This window comes from Heptranchias perlo, chromosome 10 (assembly GCF_035084215.1).
Source record: "Heptranchias perlo isolate sHepPer1 chromosome 10, sHepPer1.hap1, whole genome shotgun sequence".
In the NCBI taxonomy this organism is placed as follows: Eukaryota; Metazoa; Chordata; class Chondrichthyes; order Hexanchiformes; family Hexanchidae; genus Heptranchias; species Heptranchias perlo.
The window spans coordinates 42,409,845-42,423,838 of NC_090334.1; the positions used below are offsets into that span (position 1 = coordinate 42,409,845).

Genomic DNA, 13,994 nt, shown 5'->3' on the forward strand with positions numbered 1-13,994 from the left:
CCTCATCTTTTGATTAGTCATTTTACAACCTGCTGGACTCAACATCGATTTCAATAACTTCAGATCATAACCACTGTTCCCATTTTTTTGGACAGCAGGTGCTGGTAATGGTTCTGCTGTTGCCATTTACAGCTCCTCTGGGCCCATCTTTTGTTTCTTAACTTGTCCCATTACCACCCCTGTTGCCTTGCACCATCATCCTTATTGGCATTTAATCACGCCTGCCCTCCACCCTATCACAGTCCTTCCCTTTTGTCCTTTCCTCCCCTGCACACCCCCTCCTCCGACCTTTCCCCCGGCTCTGTACTTATTTATAAACTGTTAAATCTTTAACTTCTTCCAGTTCTGACAAAAGGTCATCGACCTGAAACAATAACTCTGTTTCTTTGTCCACAGATGCTGCTTGACATGCTGAGTATTTCCAGCATTTTCTGTTTTTATTGTCCTAATATCTCCTTGTGTGGCTCGATGGCAAATTTTGTTTGATAACACTCCTGTGAAGTGCATTGGGACGTTTTACTACATTAAAGGCGCTATATAAATAGAAGTAGTTGTTCTCAATATATCATCTCACTTTCCTCTACATTAAATTTCAACTAATATCTATCTGCCGATTCTACTAGCCTGCATGCCTCCTCTTGAAGTCACTTCGATTGTTCTTCACAGTTAACCACACTCCCCATTGTTATGTCATCGACAATTTTTCATATGTGCCCCATATCCAAGTCCACATCATTTTATATGGGTCTTGCACATTCTTGCTGCATACCATCATTAACAAAGGTAAGATAGAACTGAGTACATCAGTGAACCAACATGTCTGACAGCCAGAGATTGACAGACACACAGAGATGAGACAAGAAAGAGAGAAGGGGAGATTTCCAAAAAGAACGATGAACAGTGACAAAGAGAGATGGACAAAAACAAAGATACAAACAACACAATGAAAAGAGTGTGCAAGACCCATACAAAGAGGGAGAAAGAGTAGAATAAAGAAAAATACAGTGACACAGAAAAAATATAAATGTTATAGATCAAGAGATGATTATGAAGAGACTTTTTTGTCCATGTACAAAGCTAGAGATCAATTATTATAAAACAAGTTCATAGAAAATACATTTGTAATTTTACTATACACCATGCACAGAGGAAAGTTTCCTCCATTCTGTGCTGATGGCTATAATTGCTCCAAAAATTTCATTGTGTTCATGCTGTAACGCTCCTATTATCATGAAACAGCATATTCTCCAACTAACCGGAATACCACGTCAATGAGTCTCACTACAGATCCACAATGGAGCCAGGAAAAAAAGGGATATTGTAAACCGACAAATGCAATGCATGCTATCTTAATCCACTACTTTTTCACTTAAAAGGAGATGGACTTCAATAAAAAAGTTAAATCTGATTTGTGTAAACCAATAAAAAGGATATTAATTGAATACATCTATCTATAGCAAAGTGAAGTACACTCTGAGCCAGCACATCCATAGCTTACAAAAAAGTGATTTATCTTTGACCCATAAAAGTAACTTATCATTTTTCCTCAAACTGCAAGTAGAACACACATTACTGAGCAGTGATTTAGCTGAAGATGAAAGCATGTACTGATTTTTGCTTTCTTTCCCCCAGAAACAGTATGACAAGAAATATTAAAATTGTCACATAACAACTTACCGCTTGACGATTGCTTTCATTGCTTCTTTCTGCCCTCCGATATATTGGGAAATCAAAATATCATTTCCTACAAGACAGGAGAATTCAAATTATACTTTTATGCAAAGCTATCATAGCAAGTCACAGAAACATAATTAATCCTAAACAATCATAGCTACCTTTCTACGGAACATCTTCTTACTTCCAAGTTTGTGCCCACTAATCTTGATTTTTGAGTAGTGAAAGCACCCTCCCCACCCCCAACCTTATACTTGTGATAAGAAAGGTACTGAGGAAAATTTTCCTCACAGGTATTTTCTTTATTCTCATGCTTTAAGTTTAGTCCCTGCCACTCCCAACCCATACCATTCCCAACCAAGAGGGTGGCGAGATGACCTACTATCAGAACTCCGCAATCACACAATAAGAAGTTCATGACAGCACCTTGGATCGATTCATACTCCAATTTGTTTCCTTCACTGCAGAGAACAACCTTTGCCTCCAACCAAAAAGTCAAGGTGAAATTAGGAATTAGCAATCTGGATTTACATGTATGATGTGGCCATATTAACTTTTTAAATCTTCCAGGTGCAGATGATACTGTAATTGAAAATAAGGAGAAGGCAGACTTGCTAAGTGATTACTTTGTATTGGTCTTCACAGTAGAGAGAGGATTAAGTACCAGAGATATGAGGAAAACTAAAAATAAATCAAGGGGAGGAACTTACTAGATTTAATACAAGTAAAAAAAAAATGGTAATGCAGAAAATAATGAGACTGAAGACTGACAAATCTCCAGGTCTTGATGGTTTCCACCCCAGGGTATTAAAAGAAGTAGGTGCGAAACTGCAGATGCTTTAGTCATGGTTTTCCAAAGCTCTCTTGATTCAGGAATTGTCCCCTTAGATTGGAAAATTGCCAATGTTGTTCCATCATTTAAGATGGGTGGGAGAGAGAAACTAGGAAATTATAGGCCTATTAGTCTAACGTTTGTTGTGAAGAAGTTACTAGAATCTGTCATTAAGGACAGAATAACTGAGCTCTTGGACAAATATGAACTGATCAGAGAGAGAGCCAACATGGATTTGTAAAGGGTAAGTCATGTCAAACTAACCAAGTTGAATTTTTTGAGGAGGTCCCTAATGTGATAGATAAGGGAGCATTTATGGGTGTTATTTATATGGACTTCAAAAAGGCATTCAAAAAGGCTCCGCACAAAAGACTGTTAGCAAAAATGAAAGCACATGGAATTGGAGGCAACCTATTGACATGGGTAGGGAACTGGTTAGGAGGCAGAGAGGAGGGATAATAGGTATGTACTCAAATTGGCAGGATGTGACTAGTGGTGTCCCCCAAGGATCTGTACTGGGGCCTTAACTTTTCACTATATTTATCAAATGACTTAGATGAAGGAATAGAGAGCCCTATATCCAAGTTTGCTGACGGCACTAAGTTAGGTGACACAGTAAGTAGTGTAGATGGGAGCAGAAAGTTGCAGAGGGACATTGATAGATTAAGTGAGTGGGCAAAACTGTGGCAAATGGAGTTCAGTGTGGGGAAGTGTGAGGTCATCCACTTTGGACCTAAGAAAGATAGAGTCAGAGTATTTTCTAAATGGTGAGAAGGTAGGAACTGTGGAGGAGCACAGACGAGGTCTGTATTTCTTCGAGTATAGAAGATTAAGGGGTGATCTAATTGAGGTGTTTAAGATGATTAAAGGATTTGAGAGGATAGATAGAGAAAAACTATTTCCTCTGATAGGGGAGTCCAGAACCTTAAAATTAGAGCTAGGCCGTCCAGGGGTTAAGTCAGGAAGCATTCTTCACACAAAGTGTAGTGGAAATCTGGAACTCTATCCCCAAAAAGCAGCCGAAGCTAGGTCAATTGAAAATTTCAAAACTGAGAATGATAGATTTTTGTTAGGCAAGGGTATTAAGGAGTATGGAATCAAGGCAGGTAAATGGAGTTAAGATACAGATCAGCCACGATCTAATTGAATGGCAGAACAGGCTCAAGGGGCTGAATGGACTAATCCTGTTCGTAATTTCAAAATTAATCAAATGCTGCTACATAATCAATATCAGATTTACAGCTTTTTGCTTCCTGACTTCACCCCTGAATGGCCTAGCTCTAATTTTAAGGTTATGTCCCCTTGTTCTGGACTTGCCCCACCAGAGGAAATAGTTTTTCTCTATCGATTCTATCAAATCCTTTAATAATTGTTGCAATGAAATAAAATGCCAAAGATGATGGTTGGACACTGACCTTTCACCTCTGGGGCCTGGATTTCATTCCAGTACAGGCAGAAGAGATCAAAGTCCCTTTTTCCTGCTGGTTGCAAAGGATTCATATGAAATTTGTTTGATCTCAGCCTTGATATTGATATCGGTATTGGCAACAAAAGTATTCCACTTCCCTGCACTGACATCCTTGACGAATACAAAATTCACCAGAAAAAGCAGCAAAGAATTCTATCATCTGCTCTCTTCCCTTGAAATTGCATTTCCTGTGGACTTATCATGGAGCAGCATTTACAGTAATCACAGTCTGGACCACACTGCTCTCTTCATTGGAAGAGGATACATGCAGTGGGAGACACTTCTTAAACTAAAACATGGTAAATCATTGAGAGATCATGGGCATGATTTTAGCATGGAGCCAGGAATTGAGCGGGTGGGTAGGTGTTCGTGTGGAAAACCAGGAAGCAAAATGAGTGCATCGCAATCTGTAATCGCAACTCAACTGAAGGTAAGTAAGGCTGCCTGTCAGAAGGGAAAGGCGCCACGACTCGGAGAGGGGGAGAGAGGGAGGGAGAGCGAGATTGTGGGCCGTAAATCATTTTTAAATGATTCAAAAGAAAAACAGAAAAGTTAAAAAAGAGAGTATATCATTTAGAAATAACAAGGCTAAAGTTTAAACAGCATAATTGAAGAAAAAACATGAGAAAAAAGACTGGGGATGTCAATATGTAATTTTAAAAAAAGTATTTTAGTAGTTTGTTATATTACAGTAATAACATTATTACCAATAATTGAGTAGCTTTAACATTAATATGTTAAATTGAGTAGCTTTAGCTGGTTTCACTGTTGCTGTGTGTAAGCTGAAATCTGAAAAAGATGGTTAGCTCAGGAGCCTAAAGTTCCAGAGCTTTTGGCCGTCAAACAGTCCAACACCTACTGGGAGTACCGCAGTGAATCGATCTTTATTGGAAATACTACAAATGCTAAAAGCTGGTGGCTGAGATTCAAGGTAATTCATGGATAAATTATCAATTGTGGAATCATTCTTGAGAAGGAAAGGATGCCGGGATTGAAGGAATGTTTTACTGTAAGAGAGACATTGTGGAAGATGGTGAAGGGAGAGGTAAAAAAACAGCAGAAAGAGAGAGGAGACAAGCAAAAATAAGTGAAGGGAGACTCAGAAGGGAAGTGTGAGGCAAGGTATTGTGTGAAATTGAAGAAAGTAGCAGTAAGGAGAAGCAGCATAGGAGCTAAGAGAAGAATGGTAAAGGATGAGACACTGGAAGAAATCGGAGGGGTGGGGGGAGCTGGGGGAAAGTGGATGACATCGGGTGGACCTTGGAGAAGATCGGGAGTGTCCACCATTCAGTGGAGCTTGGTGGGCCTGAATGAAGCACTCCTGCTCCACCAGCAGTGCAATTAAGGCATTTACCTCATGGATCCGGCCCTTCCTGCCTGTTTTCACTTGCCATGAATCAGAAGCGATGGTAAACCCAAACAGGTAAGTTAAAATTCATTTTACATTTATAAGTGCCTCAACTATTTCAATAAAGGTACGCTGCCCCTTTAAGTATCGGCCCGCCGGCCTTAAGTGCCGCCGGGTCTTCCGGGTTTCATTTGCATGCGCACATCCTAATGCACCCGGGTCAAACCCAAAAGTGGGCGAGTTGGAGCCGGGATGCAGTCCCACTCCAAAAACTATTTTTACTGCCCACCTGCCCCCAACCCACCCATTTTTGGGGGTTAAAATTGCCCCCCATGAGTCCATTGCACGTATTTATATTCTCAGAATGTGCCACTAAACCAAATTGGAAGTGTGTTCTTGGTTATACCTTCGTATCTGCTGCCATCTGCTGGAAGGTGTCCTGCAGTTGCATGTTGATGATTTGAATTTGAACACTGGTTTTATAAAATACAAACACAAACAATCAGTAAATTTTCTAAAATAATTTCATAGACTTACATCAAGCCTAGAAAACAAGAATCAAGAAAAGATTTTCAAAAGTAATTGCTTACTTGCTCTTCCTCATTCTTTGAAAAAATGCAACTTCCATATACACATGACATCATGCATAGGGTGGGAGGGGGAAATTAAGTGAGAACATTATGGCTAATGTGCAAGACTTGAGAAGTCTGTTAAAAAATACACCACTTAGTGTAGAACTGAGCCATACAGGTGAGGAAGGCTCCAACAGTCACAGACAATCATCTCAGCCCCAGGACATTGCTGCAGGAGTTCCTCAGGGCAGTGTCCTAGGCCCAACCATCTTCAGCTGCTTCATCAATGACCTTCCCTCCATCATAAGGTCAGAAATGGGGATGTGCGCTGATGATTGCACAGTGTTCAGTTCCATTTGCAACCCCTCAAATAATGAAGCAGTCCGAGCCCGCATGCAGCAAGACCTGGACAACATCCAGGCAACAGCTATACAAAGCCCTGGTTAGACCACACCTGAAGTTCTGAGCACCACACCTTAGGAAGGATATATTGGCTTTGGAGGGAGTGCAGCGTATTTTTACTAGAATGATACCTGGACTCCAAGGGTTAAATTACAAGGATAGATTACACAAACTAGGGTTGTATTCCCTGGAATTTAGAAGATTACGGGGTGATTAGATCGAAGTTTTCAAGATATTAAGGGGATCTGTTAGGGTAGAAAGAGAAACTATTTCCGCTGGTTGGGGAGTCTAGGATGAGGGGACATAGCCTAAAAATTAGAGCCAGGACTTCCAGCGGTGAAGTTAGGAAACACTTCTACACGCAAAAGGTGGTAGAAGTTTGGAACTCTCTTCCGCAAATGGCAGTTGATGCTGGCTCAATTTTACATTTTAAATCTGAGATTGATAGATTTTTGTTAACCAAAGGTATTAAAGGATATGGGGCTAAGGCAGATATATGGAGTTAGGTCACAGATCAGCCATGATCTCAATGAATGGCAGAACAGGCTCGAGAGGCTAAATGGCCTACTCCTGTTCCTATGTTTTGCAGCTCTGACTATCTTTTTTGTCTTCTTTTGCTGTTCTTTATATCTCTCCCAGTCTCCTGGATCTACAATATTCTTTGCACTTTTGAATGTAGTTTTGTGTTATCTCTCACTTCTTGTCAACCATGGCTATTTTATTTGGTAAGTAGAGCTCTTGCCCCTTCGGTATCTATACTGGGTCTGTATTAAGCTAAATTCTTTTTTGAACACCTCCCACAGTTCATCCGTAGTTTTACCCAGTTTGCTGTCATCAGTCTCTGTCTCATCCCGTTGAAGTTAGCCTCACCAAAATCTAGACTCTTAGTAACCGCGTTAAGTTTCTCCTTTTCAAACCCAACATTGAATTTGATCATATTATGATCAGTGTTAGTTAATAATAACAGTTAGGGAAGATTTATCTAAGTCTGGTTCATTACTCATTGCTAAATCTAGTACGGCCTGCCCTCTTGTTGGTTCTAGAACATACTGCTCCAGAAAACTATCTTGAATGCATTCAAGAAATTCACTACCCTTCTGACTTGAGCTACTCTGCACTTCCCAATCTATGTGAAAATTCAAGTCTCCCATTAAAAAAACTCTGCTTTTGCTGGAAGCCTCTCTAAACTTTGAATTAATACATTCTGCCACTTTATTGCTGCTATCAGGAGGTCTGCAGACCATTGCCATTACAGTTTTAAGTCCTTTTTTATTCCTCAATTCTAACTATCGAGTCTCTGCTGATTGCTTTCCCTTACCTAGCCTGTCAACACTCATCGTCTAGGCGCACACATGAAATAAGGCAATTTGGGCAAGGTTTAGAGGATGGGCATATCCTCATCCTCAGTTAGTTCAGAAAAGGAAGAGAGAGAAAATTGGGGAAACTGGAGTGAATGCTCAAACCACTCTTAAATTCCAGAATAGGTTTTGCTTCTCATTAATTTTAGACAAACGCATTAATGAGCTCAAATGATAGTTTTTTTTAACATTTGCATGCCCTATCGACACCACTCTGTTATCCATTATATGGTACACAATAGGAATATATGTGACTTGCCCTCCAATTTTGCCTCCCTACTTGTGGGGAGCTGCTTAGACTATACTCACTATGTTCCCCTGTTGACTTATTCATAAGATTCGAGCCAGTTGTTTAGAGAAAACCTGGAAACATAACTTCCTCCCACCACTCTGACACAGCTACCTGCTGTGATAATCTTAGAGGCCTTGCACTGTCAAACAGAACAGTTCTTTGCGCTATTAATGATATCTGATTTTAGAAATCTGTAACTAATCTCTATCATCAAGCAGCAACTCCAGGCAGTTGATCAGCATAAAGCTACTTGGCTTCAATTTCCCAAAGTAATATCCCAAAAGCACTACACAAGTTATTTCAGAGGTGAATAATCATCAGAACATAGAGCAAGCAGACTACAGAGTCAGCTACCTTTACTTGGTACAGAAATAAGTGACACTTTGGTTTACTAAAGCAGGTGACACCATTTACTTATTTCAACTATAGCAGATTAATGAAAATATTTAGTGGGCTCACCTAATGGCTCAGTTAATAAGTGCACTATGGGTTTGGTTCTGAATCACTCAAACCAAAAAGGTTCCAGCTTCAATTTCACGTTACAGCCGGATAACTGCATCACATACAGAACACCTCGTATTTAATTAGGGATACAGGTAATAGTTACAAAAACAAATATCAGGACACTCTGTTGTGTTAGCCAGGACAACTGTGGAGCAACACAGTGGACTCAATGTGGAATCATCACTGTACAATATGAAGTAACAATACTGGACATAAAAGCATTTGCTGTGTCCATCATTAGGCTGTGAAATAAAATATTGTAATTTCTTATGCAATTAGATGTACTTCATCCATAACGCATTTAATTTTTTTTTAAATCTAGATTACATAATTGATTTGAAATATGAAATATTTAACAGATATCTAAAAATCTTATATCGGTATGCACTCCCCATCAACTTTTATCCATTATAAATTTCTATGTCTACGTTTATAATAGAACTGCCTATGTAAGATTCTAGCACTGTAATTACATCCTCCTGGTGGTGCTGTAGTGCCCCAGTAATTGCATCCCTCACCTCAGACCTGTCCTGCAGAGAAACTTATATGCTCCAACCAACTCTACTTCTCTGTTTCCAAATTGCTGAAAGTTTTGCTTTTTAACGATAATAATATCAAAATCAAAATATTAGGACAGAATGCATGACTTTAAAATGGGGAATAAATTAAGTCTGAACACATGCAATTTCAATTTTGAAAGCAAACAGCAAGACATTAAATCAATTGATTATCTCTTAAAAACCAGTGCTGCCAGATCTGGGACACCTCCACATCTTCCTCCCAGTGCTGTCCAGCCCATGCCCTCCTCCTCCAGTCACTATTGACAGACACTAGGAATCCACCAGTGAGCCAAACCAACATTCCACCCCACTCCAAATCTGCTAAACCTCAGGTTCCCTCTCCATGCTACCAAACTCCAGAAGCTCCACTGCAAAGCTGCACTCCAGTGGTACACTCCTCTACAGTTCGACAAAAACCCAGACCATTTCCCAGGTCTACCAAAACAAAGGACTGCCCTAGGGCAGCTAAGCCCCATTCCTTCTGTCCAGTACTACTAAAACACTGGAGCCTAGAATTTCTTTGAAAAGAGTTACACCGCAGTCACCCCTTTAAAAATATTGCACCGGTCGGGCCTGCAGAGGGAGCTACATTTGGGTTTTCTGGAACCACTGATCTGCTTTCCCATTGGTGCAGTCCTTGGTGTAAAACCTGTGCAAAATCGGTGCAAGCAGCTCATCCACCAGAAAACTTCTGTGCAGCCTTTAAAAAGACAGGTCAGCCTGCACTCTTCAGCAAAACACTGGGGAACAAACAGGTAAGAGAAAAGAGTGCTTGGCTCTTTCATTCCATTCTTTAAAAACTTCACTGCATGTCATAGCAATATTTTTGTTACACTTGTACAGAATTTTGACTACACAAACACCATCTGGACACAGAAGGCAGCAGGACAAGCCAGAGAAAAACAAAGAACTTCACTGATTCCAACCTCTAAAGCTTCCACGAAGAAAATGAAAACAGCAGATAAAACTCCTGGATGTTAGTGCCACCCATAAATGTAACTTGTGCTGCCTGGAGGGAAGTGGTACAGTCACTGAGTACCAACTCACTCATCCTCTAGGACTGCAGGACAGTGCCATAAAACATTCAATGACCTCAACGGGACTGGCAAGACAACACACTGGGGGCATTCTCTCTTTTTTTCTTGCTCACCCTCGGCACCACTCCACACCCTCTTAAAGCCACATATCCACAACTAACCCATCGCCACTCTGGTTAAGGGCAGTTCTAACTCAGCATCTTGCACAACGATTACCCAGCTCCCCTCACAGCAATTATTATCATGCATAACCCTAAAACCAGTTCCTCCACTTTAACAGCCTTACACCCCAAATCTGTACTACAGCTTTCCCATGCCACTTGGCACACACTCAACTGCTAGCAGTACCCTCATTCACTATCTTCTTACAGGACAAACTGGCACTCAAAGCCCACTGATATCAGGTCATCAGAGGGCATTCCTCAACTTTAAACCCCTCATCCCCCTTGAGAACAAGGCCATGCACCTTGTGGGCACTTACTTTGCTCATGCTGTAGGAGTTGGCACGGTTGGAGGAGGAGGAATTGGGTTTTTTTTTCCTCCCTTGTCACATACAGTGATGATGATAAGGATGAGGACCACCCCACCCACCAATTGTAGCTATGTCATCCTGCACAGTCTTCCTTTGCTCTACCTCCCTCTAACATTACCTGCAACACCTGCTTCCTTTCTTCCAAGCACCAGCTGAAAGACTTTCATCCTGTAGAAAGTAGATAGTGGTGGTCTGGATGTGGCATGGGTACTTCACAAAGCACAAGGAAATGGGGTGTGGGTGAGGATATGACCACTTCCCTGCAGAGACTGAGGAAAAGGCTGCCAATCGCTGAGCAGAAGGCTGTCAATGGCTTTGGGGTTGTGGGACCCAAAACTCATGGGTACTCGCCTGAAAGAAGGATGCTTGAGGAACATCACACCTACACGAAGGTTCCGAAGTCAATCTCCAAAGATGTATGGCGACTGACAGGCATGACTCTCAAGTCTACAGCTGTCCTTTGCGACTATGTCACAGAAGCTGTGTTCTCCTTGCAGCCACCAATACAGCGTATGACAGCTTCGTTGGATTCTGCAGTAAATCCACTGCAGTAAGCCAGACAAGTGCCAGGCAATGACCATCTCCAACAAGAGAGGGTCCAACCACCTCCCCTTGACATTCAACGGCATTACCATCGCCGAATCCCCCACCATCAACATCCTGGGGGTCACCATTGACCAGAAACTTAACTGGACCAGCCATATAAATACTATGGCTACAAGAGTAGGTCAGAGGCTGGGTATTCTGCACCGAGTGACTCACCTCCTGACTCCCCAAAGCCTTTCCACCATCTACAAGGCACAAGTCAGAAGTGTGATGGAATACTCTCCACTTGCCTGGATGAGTGCAGCTCCAACAACACTCAAGAAGCTCAACACCATCCAGGACAAAGCAGCCCGCTTGATTGGCACCCCATCCACCACCCTAAACATTCACTCCCTTCACCATCGGCGCACTGTGGCTGCAGTGTGTACCATCCACAGGATGCACTGCAGCAACTCGCCAAGGCTTCTTCGACAGCACCTCCCAAACCCGCGACCTCTACCACCTAGAAGGACAAGAGCAGCAGGTACATGGGATCAACACCACCTGCACGTCCCCCTCCAAGTCACACACCATCCTGACTTGGAAATATATCGCCGTTCCTTCATTGTCACTGGGTCAAAATCCTGGAACTCCCTTCCTAACAGCACTGTGGGAGAACCTTCACCACACTAACTGCAGCGGTTCAAGGCGGCGGCTCACCACCACCTTCTCAAGGGCAATTAGGGATGGGCAATAAATGCCAGCCTCGCCAGCAACGCCCACATTCCATGAACGAATAAAAAAAAAGCAGCTAATAGTGAACAGAATACAGTGCAGGTTCGAGACCTTGGCAACCGCTGTATCTCAGGGATATCAGGAACTGATAGCCATTCTTCTGTTCAGAATGCACACAGATACAGATCCCAGTGGAATGCAACAACTTGAGTCCACCTTCCTTTAAGGTAAATGGCAAAAAAAGAGGCGAGATGAGAATTATTTTTTTTTAAAACTCTGCCTTTTTGTGCATCCTCCCCTATGCTCCGCCATTAGCAACGGTGCCTTCAGTACCTAGATCCTCCTTAAAGCCCATCTCCTTCACAAAGCTTTAGGTCACCCCACCCAATATTTCCTTCTTTGGCTCAGCATCCTATTTGATTCCATCTCTGAAGCATTTTGGGACAATTTTCTACATTAAAAGGCACGAAATAAATGCATGTTGTTGTCACCATTGCAATTACTCACTCAGATAAGCTACAGAGGTGGGATTCCAACGTGCAACACAAGCCTTGGCAATCTGGCCTGTGAAGCCCGGACAATTCTGTCATCTTTGTGCTTATATTTTTTTCTTTGCTGTTTTGTCCCATTTGAATTTAGTGGCTCTGGAGGTTTGGAAAGAACTCTTTACACAGCTGTTGTCTCATTAGTGAATAAATCCTAAATCAGAACACCAAGATCCACTAGTATCAGCAACTTGAGATTTATGGAAGTTATAATTATTGGAAACATAGTTTATAACCTTGAATGTACAATCCCCCCACCCCTCAACCAAACAATCTGGGCTGAATTAGAACAGAATTTTCAATGGCTAAAGAGCAGTATGCACTACCAAAGTCACAGAGGATAAACTCATAGTGTTCCTTCTGAATATGTCAATTAGCACTGCTAGTCTCAATTTATAGATAATTATATAACATTTCTTACCCATTGTGGTAACTTGCATTGGTTATAGTTGATTACTTTTTGAGTCTGCTGACTACTTGATTTTGTTCTGAACAAATCATGTACATGTGCTGAAATCAAATTCATTTTGAATAAATTAATAAGCACAATCCTCACAAAAGAGCCACACAAAATTTAAACTTAACCAAAAATAGGCAATTTCTGTAAAATGCAGATAACAGGAAAAAGCTTTCAAAATGTTCACTTTTCTTTTAAGAAGCTTTTTTTAAAAAATAGAAATTCCACAAGATATAATTAAACAAAACAAGCAAAACCATATATTAATTCATAGTACTCCAATAATTAATCAAATATATGCAATTTTCTATGTTGATTTCTATAACATGCAAATAACCAAGAATTAGTAAAGTACCATATTAGCTTTCAAAATGTCCACTTTTCTTTCAAGTCATTTTTATAATGTATAAATTCCAATACAACAAAGCTTGCAGACATGTATATTACTAATCCATTGTACTCCTAGGGTAATGAGAAATATATTTTTAAATACATTGTGATACAGAAATAGATTTGGTGCAATCATTACATTCATGCTTTTTAAAAAAACAAATAGCCACACATCTCCTTTAATGTTGTTAGCAGGATTCTCTAGGTTTTAAAACAAAATGAGTACACAATTTATGTGTGACCTCAATTGATTGTTTGCCCCACAATTAATTTCTAGAATCAATAATATGGGTAGCAATGTACTTCAAAATAATTTCTGTGCAGACTACTTTGCATCACGGTGATCACTTAAACTTGCAGTCAGTCAGTCATAGGAGATGAAACTGAGACTACCTTAGGAAAAGTTTTTTGTTTTGACAAAAGGATTTTGTACTGTAAGACCATTGGTAAATAAATGTAGATTATTTATAAAACGTAACAACTGGCAAATAAATATTACAGTTCAATAAGCTTAGCTTGTTTTGTTAATTTAGCAAAATAGGCCTTGAACTTGGAAATTTGTGACAGGAGCTAGTTGCTGGGTTCTCCTACCAGCTAAATGTGTACTCACTGGTCCGAGTTAGCTGTGACCACACCTCCATCGCTCATCCCATCAAATTGCTTGCTGAAACGAACTGCCCTACATCAAAAACAGTCACTGGGCAAGATAACATATGGCTTCCACGCCCTTAAAGCAGCCCTCAAAACAACCCCCACCCACCAC

The 13,994-nt window shown here is 40.8% G+C and overlaps 1 protein-coding gene across 3 annotated transcripts in view; it reads right to left on the bottom strand.

Moving 5' to 3' along the window:
• The window catches only part of kiaa0586 (KIAA0586 ortholog), a 419,966-nt gene that overhangs the window by 404,778 nt on the left and 1,194 nt on the right, over window positions 1-13,994 (bottom strand). For 2 of the 3 annotated variants that reach the window (XM_067991527.1, XM_067991528.1), the window contains exons 2-4: window positions 12,806-12,894; window positions 5,729-5,795; window positions 1,678-1,744 (exon numbers count right to left, since the gene is read on the bottom strand). In XM_067991527.1, the coding sequence (XP_067847628.1) occupies window positions 1,678-1,744; window positions 5,729-5,795; window positions 12,806-12,894 (223 nt within the window). Of the gene's footprint in view, window positions 1-1,677; window positions 1,745-5,728; window positions 5,796-12,805; window positions 12,895-13,841; window positions 13,911-13,994 lie in introns of all 3 variants that reach the window. The other variant, XM_067991529.1, reaches the window with a different exon arrangement.